General features: G+C 36.1%; 1 protein-coding gene across 2 annotated transcripts in view; it reads left to right on the top strand.

The window, feature by feature from the left end:
• The window catches only part of LOC131040594 (uncharacterized), a 129834-nt gene that overhangs the window by 18746 nt on the left and 96715 nt on the right, over window positions 1-14373 (top strand). For both annotated transcript variants that reach the window (XM_057973546.2, XM_057973547.2), the window contains exons 4-6: window positions 6514-6584; window positions 6731-6830; window positions 6897-6992. In XM_057973546.2, the coding sequence (XP_057829529.2) occupies window positions 6514-6584; window positions 6731-6830; window positions 6897-6992 (267 nt within the window). The remainder of the gene's footprint in view (window positions 1-6513; window positions 6585-6730; window positions 6831-6896; window positions 6993-14373) is intronic.

The raw sequence follows: 14373 nt of genomic DNA on the forward strand, positions 1-14373 counted from the left end.
TGATATTTAGGGCGTGCATGCTCTATGCTGCAATGGTTACACTGCCATAGAAAAATTCGAACCACTAGAATCTGTTTAATCATTGTTGTATGATGCCTAAGTAGTGAAGTTGCATCAATTTTGAAAGGGCTCTTTTGATTTCTGCCTTGGTCAATTAAACTAGAACTTTCACTTCTAGCCATTATATATGAATAATGATACCTAAAATGGAAAACATCATTGAAAAAAATTGAAAACAATTCAGCATCATAACCCCTTATTATGCATAAAAAGTTAACAAAAAAATTCAGAACTTTAAAAATAAAAAAAAATAAATTGAAAAATCTTGAAAAAATTGTTGAATACTTGAAACAAATGAAGATTTTCTTACGTGTGATAGTTAAATCTTCCTTCTCCAACGATTCCTAAGTCTTTGGTGTGCATCTTAGTTCTCCATAGCTTTCACCAAAGTTTAAAAACTTAGACTCGCCATGGATTCGGCAAACCAAAAATTTGGACTCGGACTCGGACTCGTGAAAGACTCGCGAATGACTCGGCAAAAAAACAAACCGTAGTTTTACAAAAAAACATAAAGAAATTAATGCATTTAGAGAACATAAGAGCCATAATTGAAACATTACACATGTTACATACTCATAGTTTCAAACTTTCAACTCTAAAATGTATAATACCAAGATTTCTTCAATGCTAATTATGCTGTTATATGGAGCCTAATTAGACTCGGAGGTTAAATTTTCCCTACTTCCATTGGCGCAGTTTCCCCCTATATTTTTCGATGGGGGTTTGGGGGCAGCGCCCCCAAGTTGGGGTCAAGGCACTTTAATTTTTTTATAAAGGCGTCGGGTGTTATTTTGCTTTTATTTTTCACTCCCTCAGTTAGGCCAAATGAAGGCAAAAAAATTAAAAAAAAACTCACTTTTAAAGCCTGCATTACTTTTTTTCTGGGTCGCGCGAGTCCATCTGAAAGACTCGAGAGTCCGTGCAAAAGACTCGCGCGAGTCCTTGCAAAAGACTCGTGAGTCTTTTAGATGGACTCGCTCCCATGGACTTGGGAGTCCGTGGCGAGTCCACGAGTTATAAAACTATGGCTTTCACCTTCGAAGAAAAATGCAACAACCTTCAAAGCCAGCCTGGAAAAAATGGTGAGAATGCAAGTTTTGTGTGAAAAAATGAGGTGAAATGACTAAAATAAGGGAAGGCAAGGTGAAATTAAGGGTTGGGGGGGCTTTTTTAAGTTTTAATTTTTTTTTTTCATTGTGGGGCCCTTTTTTGGTTGTACACCTTTGCTAAACCCACAGCGAATTTGGGCGCCCAAGTGGAACCTTGGGCGAACTCGGACCCGGACTGCACTCGAATTTGATTCTAGGCCGTTTCTCATGAATCTAGTAACATAGGTGATATATGATGTGAAATGAGATGAGGGTATGAAAATTTGCAAGACCTAACAGGTTCTACGTGTTTTGTTGGTAAGAGTTGGACCATGCCAAAATGAAGTGTTGAATCTGGCCCTCGAGTCATATGCATGGCTCTGCCCAGCACTTGGTGGTGCCATATATGGAGAATTAAGCTTTGTGTTCTGCAATTTCGGATCATAGTTGACTGATACCATGATTAATCTACTAATATAACGCATGAGCTTTGATGCACTCTCGACATAGCATGCTAGATTCAAGCTTTCAAAATTCTCTTGCACCGTTTTAATTTCTGGTTCAGCATTTGGTGGAGTGCTAATTAAGGCATGTTTGGGTAGAATATTGATCTTGGTTGCATAGCTGACCACAAAAGGTGATTTTGCTTTACTATGGGACATAAGAGGTGATTGGCATTACTGATTGGATAGTTTTGGAGTTATCACTAGGAATCACTGGTTTACATTTTGGAATATATTCGTCTTGATGATTCACCGGGCTTTGAAACTGGCCTCATGGTGATGCTTGAGTTGGTGGTCTAGTGGCTGTGAGTCTACTTTCACAATCTTATAAGATACAAGGCTTGCGGGATATTCTTCTGAAATGATTTGAGTGAAGCTGATTAGAGTAACGGGACAATACATCCTTTGTTTTGTCCCTTTTTCATTTTATCCCTATTTTTCTTAAATATAATAAGATTTAACTCCTGGTAAAACTTGCATAGTCAAATATCAATAAGAAATTTCTGATTTTATTACCAACTTAATGGTTACTGTTAATAAATTTTTTATTATTTTGAACACTTAGAAATCAGCTTATATTTATGTCCAATATTTGTTTTTATAGAATTATTGAATTACTTGAAGGTTGCAGCAATTTAACACAGTGGAATGCTTTTAGAAAACAAATTGAGATCTACTTGAGTTGGGGGTTTCCGTCGACCAACTCTGCAAGGAAAGAAAAGAGTTTTCGTCCTTTAATGTTCAGGTCTGGAGGGGTTCTGTCTTCAGGCTGTTAGAGCACAAATCTTGTCCACAATAGATAGAATCATATAAAAATGTCTTCTACGATGCCCCTCCATCCTACTTTCTTGACTTCTTTTATACCCCTTTCTTCCAAAAGATGCTACTCACCCTCTGTCTTTTAGCAACAATTAACTGTAATTAACTTTTTGTCTTTTCTTCCAAAAACAGATGCTGCCTCTTAGACCCTTGGATCCATGATTACCCACAGTTTTGTTTAAATTGTTTTTTCTTTTATAAAACATCTTAATGAATGCAATGTCTCCACTTTGAAATAGAATTTAATGGTCATTAATAATATTAAAAAAATAAAATTCAAAAGAATAGAAACAAAATAAAATTTAAATTTAAATATAAAAGAATACAATTAAATATAATTAAAATTCAATTAAGATAATGAATGGTCAAAAGACATGGAATGAAAAGTTGTGACTCCCTAAAACATGGGATATAACAGGGAGAAGAGAACCTCATTTGAGAGGGGATAATTTGTGAATCAGAAATGCAGACCTGATTTAAATAAGAAGTGCAGTTCTGATCGTGAGAGGTTGTCTCCCTTTCAAATGGCAGATATAATGAAGAGTTGCACTCTTTCAAAGGGTGCTAATGGTGAAAGGGCGTGTCTCTTGCCAAAGGGCATATATGATGAAGAGGTGTGACACCTCCTTCAAACTGGGAGATATAAAGGAAAGAAATCAAAAGCAATTAGTGACATCAACATCAAGCAGATCAGATCAGAACTGTTATGAAGTTACAGGCCGTCTCCATACTCAAACAAAGGCATATGTAAGGCCAATGCATAGGATGATCTAAAAACAACAAGCACTATACAAAAAGGCACGCTTAATTATTGCAGAGTAGTGATACCAACCAGGAAGAGATCTTATTATATGTCAATGAAGCATTAGCATGTTAGCAAATGGATTAAGGAAACGATAAGAATTGTGTTTACATTAACAAGTATTATTTATAATCCTTGATTAGGTGCAATAATCAGCAGCAGATTAATTAGTTAAGGCAAAAGACATGATATGAGGAGTCACCGCCTTTGCAAGGATAGTAACCGTTTGGAAAGACATAACTTTCCATGCAAATTGAGGGTTTATATACAGCATAACAGCCACCCAAAGGAAAAGCATCAAACAATCTTGGAAGAGGTGAACATAATAAAGAGATTGAATCTGAAACTATTGTTAAGATAAGACGATATTCTAGTATGAAGCTCTGTGCATCTTTCTGATAATATTTTCTGCATACTATTATTGATCACAGATTGTTGTTATGATTGTTCACTGTATGTTATCTCCAATCTGCTCTTTCTGACTCATACTGTGTGATCTATTATGTTTAATATGATGGAATATGATGTTTCATATATATATATATATTATGTCTGATTATTGTAATCAGCTGTAGTTATGAAGATTTACAACATGAGGGACAACGGTTTAGACACCCTCTCTAGCACATGAGGGAGAATGGTTTAGACACCTTCTTTAGCACATGAAGGAGAATGGTTTAAACTTTAGACACCCTCTCTAGTATGAGGGAGAACGGTTAATAATGACACCCTCACAAGTATGGTTTGATGGAGGGAGAACGGTTTAGACACCCTCACAAGTGGGGCTTGATTAAGGGAGAACAATTGATAAGACACCCTCTCTAGTATGAGGGAGAACGGTTGATAAAGACACCCTCACAAGTATGGTTTGATGGAGGGAGAACGGTTTAGACATCCTCACATGTGGGGCTTGATTAAGGGAGAACAGTTGATAAGACACCCTATCAAGTGTGGCTTGATTGAGGGAGAATGATTGATAGGGTATACCCTATCAACTGTGGTTTGGCTAAGGGAGAATGGTTGTTAAGACGCCCTATCAAGTTACCCATCCTAGCTTGCTATGATTGGGATTCCTTTAGTTATGACCTATGATTCTGATCTCTACATTTATAGTTGTTTGTAGTTGCAAATTGCTTTAAGTTTCATCATAGTTAGTGCTTCTTTACTTTATGGATCATAATTAGTCTCTCTTTGTTTTATAGTTAGTATGCTTGTATTATTTATTTATTACATAGTTCCAGGACTCGCTAGGACTCTCCGAGTCCTGAGCCGAGTGACCCTAGCTGAGTCTTAGGGATTCGGGACTCTCCAAGGACTCGGTTTAGGTGAAACTCACTAGAAACTGGTATTTTGCCTTGTCTTGCCGAGTTTTGCCGATTGTTTTGCCAAGTCTCGAGTCGGGTCAGCCTTGCCGAGTCCGTGCCGAGTCCGAGTCTCATTTCTATTGTAATCATTAGTCACTTATATGTTATAGATGAATTTCCTAACTTGTTTGCAGGGTTTTTTCCATTAAAGAGATAATGGAATTCCCTCTCTAACCCACCCTTAAGAGGTAAGAGTTGTAACCTAGGGCAAACTAGGGCATTTTACAAAAAAGGAACATTACAATGAATTGGTAAGATGGAGCCTTTGGATTCGATCAGTAGGAAATTAAAACCCAGCACACTGCAGGAAAAAGGCCATCCTTATAAAATTAAGGAGGGGCCATCACATCCTTATCCCAAGGATATTTGTAAGTTTGAGGCCCTGGCTTCCATCTAAGAAATTTGTAGGTTTGATTTTCCAAGCAGTTAAGAGGAATATTTAAGGCTTGTTTTGTAGTTTTTGCCCTACTTGAAAAATTTGTAGGTCTAAAAGTAGCATTTGCAGAATGATATGAGATGTTTGTAGCCATGAAATGGGCTAACTTTAGTCATGGGGGTATAATTGATTGCTCAGTGGTGTGGGCTGTATGAGTTGTAGCTTCCTGGAAAAGTTTCATTATATCATATCAACTTCTTGCTGCACATCTTTAGATAACTAAATTGATGGAGGAGTCAGTTTAAACAGTGTCGTACCACATGCTCAGAAGGGAGGAGTTTTCTCTTGTGCATGAGCATGTTGTTGAATTGCCATATTGTTACTAATTAAGAATCTGAATTCTGCATCCTTTTTTATGTATATTATTAATTGTGATGCATGAAACATTCATGACATATCAGGAATGTGTTTCCTCTAAATCATCTACCTGTTGAAGTTTCTTCATGAAACTTGACCTTTGCACTTTGCTACTTATCATAGAACGATCGTGGTATTTGTAGTTAGATCTAATCCGTTTTTCTCATTTGCTCTATGCAAAAATTAAATGATCCCTATCTAATTTTCTTAGTATCTTCTTAAACCAAGATATGAAAGGGAGTTTGTAAGAAATAAATTATGTAATGGCTGCTTACACTTTTCATTTTATGATAACCTCAGTGCATGTTCCATGTCTATAAATGCATACTGATTGTAGAAATGTTGGGGTTTTTTGATGCTATATTATTCAAAAGTAACTTAGTAATGTCATTATGCTTACTTGCTTAGCACACACTTTATAGCTCTGGTAGATTTTCAACAGCCCAACTTTACCCTAGAACCCTTTTTTCTTGTCCCTCTAAATAACAATTCTAATTGAAAGCTGATTTACTAATTGAACCTATCTGAATAAAGAGCTGCTTGTTAGTTTTTGTAAATTATTGAAAAAGTAAACAACTCAGGTGCTTATTTTATTTGTGATAATTTTGAAAAGAAGAGGATGACTGATGCTTTACTGCAACCCTCTTGACCAATTAATGTTTTAATGGTATAGACTATTGTTTAAGAAATCTGAGGACGTGTGTGTAGAATAGGAAGAATAGGACATAATGGAACATGTATGCTATTAATACTATGAGGCAGAAATTGCCACTGTGTGAAAAAGCATCTTGCCATACTTTCATTCTTTCTGTTTGCTTTGAAATAGAGGATAAACAAGTAAACTGAGATGCTAAGTGGGTCCTTACCTGTCATTTTAGAGTTTCTTGAAACTTTTCTTTTTTCATTTTCCTTGATTGCAAATTATTGTCTTTTGGTCTGGAGATATCCTTGTATGAAGAGTTTTTGGATTCCCTCATTTGTTATGCACAAAGAGACAGAAGCTAAGTGTTTTTAAGCGAAAGATGTAAATAATGTGTTTATGCTTTATTCTGATTGACATTATTCGCTATTCTCCCTTCATTAGGGAATTGATAGAGCTAGAGTTGAAGAAATGGAAGCTCGTTTGAAGGAGGACATATTACAGGAAGCTACATGGTAATAGCCTTTTCTTGTGCACTCTTAAAGAATCCCTTCTGAATCATATTGCTGGTCATTGTACAATTCTTATATACATTTTTTATATGTGAAATTCTTTTGAAAGTTACTTTTGGTTGCGTTTCCTTTGGTTGTTTCCTTGACAGTTATGGAAACAAAATTCTCGTTACGGATGAGTTGCCAGATGGTCAAATGGTGGACCAATGGGAACCAATTACTGGAGGTTCCGTGCAGACTCCTTTAGAGGTATACACGAATTTCTTGTATTTGTTGTGTTTGACTGTAACTGATCTCTTTTAATACTTTATTCAGGTATATTTGGAACTACAACACGATTACTTTGTTGATTATGAAAGAGTTCCTATCACAGATGAGAAATCACCCAAAGAGCGAGACTTTGACTTGCTGGTATCCTCTCACTTTTTGCTGTGTCTTGGCTAGTTTATTCATATGATGAGATGGATGGATAATCTTAATGATGCTATTTTTATTTACATTTGTTGTTTAATGTCTTGTTCGAGGGGTTAGTTGATAGGTTTTTAGATGCATTGGCTTTATCTCTTAATTTAGATCCAAAAGATGATCCCATTGTGCATCATAAGAAGAACAATTATTTATGCCAAATATATTCGACTGTATGATGGACTCCCTCAAATATAGATGTATGCATTTGACACTTATTTTATTCCAAGTGCACAACTATTATAGCATAATTTCTAAGATTTAATTTATCTCTTTTTACCCTTTGATTTTGTTGGGCGAGGAATTGCCTTGCACTTCTAATGGCATTGGCACTCCTTGAGATATTTGTAGAAGCACCATTGGCTGGGGCTGCTGAAATTTACACTGTTCTATTTTCCCTCAAGAGGTTCATGTAGTCTATGAAAGGCAACTAAACAGTAATTTTACTTCTCAATATCTGCTAGCCAACATTATCTTGTAATGTCATTGAATGTTAGATGAAGTATGTGATATGATATTATTGTTTACCTAGGTATATTTAATATCCCTTCATTATAAAACATAGTTACAAGACTTTTTTGGACTTGCCTAGACTTGGTGCGTCTCAAGGTGAGCTAGGCCAAACAAGTCTTGGGGACTTGAGCGAGACTTGAAGATTTGCTAGACCTTACGAGTCTTGTAGGCCATTCGACATTTTAATTACTTTTTTAAAAATAAAGCTTGCAACCTTTCAATGCTTGTTTAGTTTATGAAATGCCCATCTAGGATTTAAAAAAAATATGAAAGTGGTGAGAGCCATGAAGGTTTGTGTGGTTTTTTAGGTCTTCATTTGGGCTTGGTGGCGGGGACTTCGTTCCTTGACCCCACCTTGTATTGCAACAGGGAACACGAGGAATGCTGCCCTCAGATCCCATGAGGGGCGTTGCCTCTTGACCTTGTTGTGGGTGCTGCCCTCAGACCCCTCCCTACAAGGGGTTACTGCCCCCAAACCCCCATCAAACTATAAGTCTAAGCAAGCAATAGCCAATGATGAATCATAATCATTAAATCTACAAAAAACACATCCCTTGTTGCAAGGCCACAATCAAGGATTATCATGTTTCATACATTGGACAACTTGTTTAGTATACAAGGACTGCCATAGGCAAAGCTGGCATGCTACAACCATTGTATTGCTGAATACAAGTTAAGTTAAAGTTGGCAAAAAATTTCATTTTCATAATGCAAAAATGTATCATTATACCCTGCACCGACAACTCATAGAACAATCCCATCTATTAGTATCCTAGCTAAGGTCAAACTAGAACATAAGCATTTATCTTTTATAAAGCTGTCTCTCTTTGTTAAGGAGTTTGACAAGAAAACATGCAGTCTTGAAGGCTTAAAGAAAACATTGATATTAGATTCTTCAATTGAATATTCACACCAGTCATTGAGACCGGGGAATGTATCATGGCTACATCATCATCCAGGACCTATCTTAGATGCCAATGCATGACTTGCCGTGATGTTTGGATGAGTAATGCAGATGCCTCTGAGCCATAGACTTATATTTTTAGTTTTGATACTTCTGTTGATACAATGTATTTCATATGCTATGACTTTTGTGTACATTTGAAAATATTCAGATATCTAAATGTGTTATTTCTTTTAGCTAAAATATCCATTTATACTTATATGATCCATGTATACTTGCGCATGTGATCAAAATAGCTTCTATTTGATGAGGTTATTGTGTCATTAAGGTTTATTTATTAATGGATGCATGAAACAAGCTTTAAATCCTTAAAATTCTCTGATTTTTTTGGGTTTTTTGATTTACCGAGTCTTTGCCAAGTCAAAAATCAGCTTGCTGAGTCCAAGCCGAGTCTGAGTCTCTTCTCACTGTTATAAACATTTATAATGGACCCTTTGATTGCAAACCATAAGCAAAGCACAAAAAAAACATTGCTAAAACATGTAGCAAAAAAATTGTCATTTTGTGATATGTTTAGTGTAGCTCGGGGACATGTTTCCTCTAGATTTGCAGCTGTTTTGGAAAAGAGGACGACCTAGGGATGGGGGGATGATAGGAAATGCCCCCTTGCCGTCCCCAAAAAATGATTTTTTGCTGGAAACCTTTGCTGGATCTACTAACTACCCCACAAAAGACTCAACATAATTTGCAAGTTATTTGGCCATGGATACAATGAAGGTTGCCCCCTTATTCTTAGAATACTCTACGACATGAGATTTCCAAGACCCTCCCTGGTTCTGTAGAACTTTTGGATATGACCAAGTTTACCACAATCCTTCCAACATGATGTTGGGTAACAACATCCACGATTTTATAAAAACACTGTAAAAACTTTTGAAGAATAACACTGTTCGCCCTAGAAACTTTTGGTGCAACCAAAAAACAAGCTGCAAGAAACCACAATTTTGTGGAAAAAACGTGAAACTCTCAATTCAATGCTGAAATTACACATGATTTTGTGAAAAAATCGGCAAAGACCTTTGTTTTGTGGAAAAAATGGTGAAACCCCATGACCATGATTTTTAGGAAAAAATCATACAAAACCCTCCCTAATTTTTATAGAAAAAATCATATAAAACCTTTTCATGATTTTTTGTGGAAAAAAATCAGAAAACCCTTCCTGATTTTTATGGAAAAATTCATCCAACACTCTTCATGATTTTTTGTGGAAAAAAATCAGAAAACTCTTCTTGATTTTCAATAGCAAACCACGTTTTTCTATTATAAAACGATTCAAATTTTTTTTGCAAAAAATTCTAGGTAGAAGTCACAATTTTTTTTATTAAAATTTGCCAAAAAACTTAGAGCAACCTTTGCTATATCATGAAATGTTAATTTGTTATATAGTAATTACAAAGGAGCCAGGCTCCTTATATAGAGAATACGAGCCACTATTCTTGTTAAAATTTGCCAAAAAAACTTATAGCAACCTTTTCTTTGATATCATGAAATGATAATTCATTATATGTTAATTACAAAGGAGATGAAGGCTCTTTATATAGAGAATACAAGAGGATCTTTCCATAACAGAAACTATCGAGAATAAAAACACAAAATACAGAAAGGAAACTTCATAAAACTAACCAAAGATGAAAGACATAAATGAAAGTTTCTAAATACTAATTGACTAAGATGACCATTATATCAATATTACAATATTATTTTAATATCCTTATGGTTGGGGCACAACTTACATATTTGAAGACTTAGATAGCATAATTACTTGCTTGGTACGTTAATTTCTTGGATCTAAAATTATAGAAAATTGTGATGTCTTATGAATAAGACGATTTTCTGAGCAATGATAATATAGTTATATATGTTCTTGAATCTTATTTATTACTGAATTTATTTCTGATTTTATAAACATGTTAATGAATATTATCATTATTTTTTATTTGATTAAATTCATTGTGACATGATTAGGGGGATGACATAATGATATAATATAATTATTTTTTTTTTGACTAAATTCATTGTGACATGATTAGGGCGATGACATAATGATATAATATAATATGGCTTTTAAAGCTTTTCAACTTATCTACTTGTTGTGACATTTTCACACATCGCCCCATTCCAAATGGGGACCCCCTACTTTTTAGGCCCTCTCAGTCGTTTGGTTTTGGTGTTTGGGTCTTTTCGTGGTAGTCTCATCAATCTTCTCAGTTTGCAATTGTTTGGGGGTCGGTTTGACCAAGTTGTAGTTCGTTTGAGCAATTTTGGCTAAGTCTGGAGCTTGTTTTGTCTGATTTCGGGTTTTCACCTTTAGGCTTGAATTTGAGGCCTTTCCTTTGGGGTTTTGCAAAAACTAAGCGTTGCATTGGAATCAAGACCCTAATCCTCCACGTGAAATTTGAGTGAATTTTGAGCAACCTTCTATTTTTAGAAAGTTCCTATTTTTTAGGGATTCACTGCCTCTCGGGTTGGTCTAATTTTCCCAAAAATCAAACTCACTATTTTTAGTAATTTCTATTTTTAGTGTCTTTGTGTCTTGTTTTGCCGTAACTTTGACATTTTTAAACACTTTCTATTTTTGGAAAGTCTATTTGTGGTAGGTTCTTCACAGGCAGACACTGGAGATTGAGCATTCCTAAATCATAAAAAAATGGCTAAGTGTAGACATCCATTCCAGAAACAAAAAACATGAAAATCCTCAAAGTCCAGCTGGAAAATCACTTCAATTCCTCAAGACGACATCCTGATTGTGGAAAAGGTTCGAAACTGACTAAGTCTGGAGAGGAACGAGTCAAATTCCTTCATCAAAGGGACATGGCGCCCAAGTCAGAGGTTGAGCACCAAATTTAGGGCATCATGGAAAAGCAATGAAATGAAGATTTCCTCCACTAGACCAATTTAGCGCCCAAGATGGCAAAAGGGTGCTAGAACCATGATGCCAAGGAAAGGTGAAAAAGTTGAAAATTCCACCTCTATAGTGTTTTGGTGCCCAAGTGGAAGAATGGGCGCTAAAATGGAGATAGCATGGAAAATTATCAAAAAGCAAAATTCCACTACATTGTGATTTTGGCACCCAAGTTAGGGGTTTGGCGCCAAAATGGGGTGGCTAAGGAAAATAAGAAATGCAAAATCCCACCACATAGTGAAATTGGCGCCCCAGTCAGGTGGATAGTGCCAAATCAAAGTGGGCATGGAAAGTAAACAAATTGTAAAATTCCTTGGCATGGGTGAAATGGTGGCCAAGTGAAGAGAGGAGCGCCAAAAAGAGGTCCTCAAGGAAAAGTTGAAATTCTTCCAAGCCAAGGAAATGGCGCCCATGCACAAAGAGGAGTGCCAAAATGTCTAAGCATGGAAAATGAAAAATTGTAGAAATTCCTCCTATATGGCAATTTGGCATTGAGGTCAAGGAGAGGGTGTCAAAGTAGGGTGAACATGAAAAAAGTTTAAAATGCCAAATTCCTTAACCAAGTAGAAATAGCTCCTAAGAACCAGGTAGGGGGCCAAAATCAAAGAGTGATGGAGAACTAGAAAATTGAGAATTCCTCCATAGGGGTGAATCAGCACCCATGCAAGATCGAAGGCACCAAAGGAGTGTATCAAGGAAAAACATGAAAGAGTGAAATTTCCTTCACATTGTGGAATCCACATCCAAGATTGGAATGCAAATTTTTCTAAAGCAAGGAAAATGGAAGTCAAGGATGAATTCCCCTCGGAAGTTTAAAAAAAAAAATCCATTTTTCAAGCATCAAAAGTCATCCAAATTTCAAAATGTTGATGGATTTGGATCTTGCAGAGAATTTTCTCTCTCTTGGAACCCTGGAACTCTATTTTTGGAAAGTTCCTTAAAAATAGGAGATGGTGAAAATTGATGGAAAATCTTCTACAAGACAAGGAAAATACAAAACTTCAAGAAAATTCTTCCTGGATCAAGTATTCTCTCTCCAGGGGTGTCTTGCTAAGTGGTAGCTGGTCAATGCATGTTGAATAATGAAGCATCTTTTGCATGCAGACACCACATTGATGATACTATGGCAGATTCCTTTTGCATGTTGCTGTCGCATGGGAGAATAACGGGCATTTATGTCAGCATGAACGATTTCTTTATGGGGAATATTCATTGTATGTTGGGCGAATGTTGGTTGAAAATGTTGTACACCAGGAAAGATGCACAAAATTGTGGTTTCAGCCACAGTGTGAGTATAAAATTCTCCTAATTTAAGGGAAGGCTCCCCCTTTCCTACTATTACTTACTAAACACTAATTGAATTTAGGTGGGACAACGTCCTCTTCTCTTTTTTCAGAAAAAACTATATTCTTTTCTCTTATTTCAGAAAAGATGTTATAGCAACAAAGGTAAATACATAAATGAGACTTTTTGTAGGGTTTTTGGAACATAAAGGGAAGCAAAGTTTCCATGAAAGCACAAAGACCTCCGTCACTTCCTCGAGATGGGAAAACAAAAATGAAAGCACAAAGTCTTCAACACTTTTATTGTCCTATCAACCTCCTTAAAAAATAACAGTGTACAACACACAATAGCTCGAAGTCTGTCTATATGATGCACTTCACCTTACATGCACAAGTCTTGAAAATAAAAGCAACACAAAGTCTACAAGTTATCTCCTTACTTTAGCTTTCTACACTAGCTTCAAACGTGACAAGCAACTCAAAGTCTGCAATATCAAATCATAAAAACAATCTAAAACTCCAAATGCAATAAGCAGCTCAAAGTTTGCAAGATTGAGCTCGAATCCCTCTTGTATAACACCTTGAATCAACACAAAGTTTGAAAGCAATATGCCTCTTTTAATTGACTGCAATCTGATTTACAACTAAGCTCACAGTCTTCGAGTGTACATACAAATTGGCGGAGTCTTGTTGCATTGCCAAAACATATCTATTACATAGAGCACCTTTGAGTATTTATAGGAGAGGAGCTTTGAGAAAAAGGTGGGAGGATCCCAACTAACTTGAGAAATTCTCTCAACCACCATGACTTATTCCAACTACAGTCCTAATCTAACTCAACTTGTAGTTGCTTTACATGTAATTACAGTTTACAAAAATGCAAGTGAAAGTGACACTTGCAATTACAAAATTTGTTGTTACATGTAACTTGTCAAAACGATAATTACAAATGCATAATTGAAACTATTCTATGTGTCCGTAGACACGACTCTAACTACATCATCCTTTGTCTGTGATGATCTTCATGTTGCTTCAAGATTTTAGAACTTGGAAGTATTCAAGATTAGTGAAGACATCTCGAACTGGGATGGGAATTTGCATCCTTAATGATCTTTGTTGTCCTTGGCCAACAAACTTCAATCTTATCTTCTTGCTTGGGGTAGTTCTGGATTTTTAGGAGGGAAGTTCTTTGCAAGGCTGAAGTAAGATGCCTATCTCTGTCTTGAAAGCATTCTATGCTCTCAATCATTCATATCACTTATCCATCTCCTTGTATGACTCCTTCATATTGTTGTTCTTTCTTTGTATTATTCTCCAGTCTTGGAATCTGCTTGCAAAATAAGGCCCATGCCTTAATTTATTGATTTGGTAGGCTGTGTGTGCAAACAAGTCTAACACGGGAAGGGATAAATTGCTGCGAAAATGGGCTCACAAGTGAATTTCGGGTTTTGAGGACTGCATTACATGTGTGGAAAAACAAGAGCATTAACTTGCAATTGCGGAGAATGAACACACAACTTCATATGTGTAATGGGAAAATACAAGTTTACACTTGTAAGTGGTTCCCAGAGACTCATTTTCAAGTGTTTTTGAGTGCATTTTGGATCAATTTCGGGTTTTGGAAGGCTGACTGCAAGTGCAAGTATTCACATGAGTCTAACTTTG

This window comes from Cryptomeria japonica, chromosome 4 (genome assembly GCF_030272615.1).
Source record: "Cryptomeria japonica chromosome 4, Sugi_1.0, whole genome shotgun sequence".
Taxonomy (NCBI): Eukaryota; Viridiplantae; Streptophyta; class Pinopsida; order Cupressales; family Cupressaceae; genus Cryptomeria; species Cryptomeria japonica.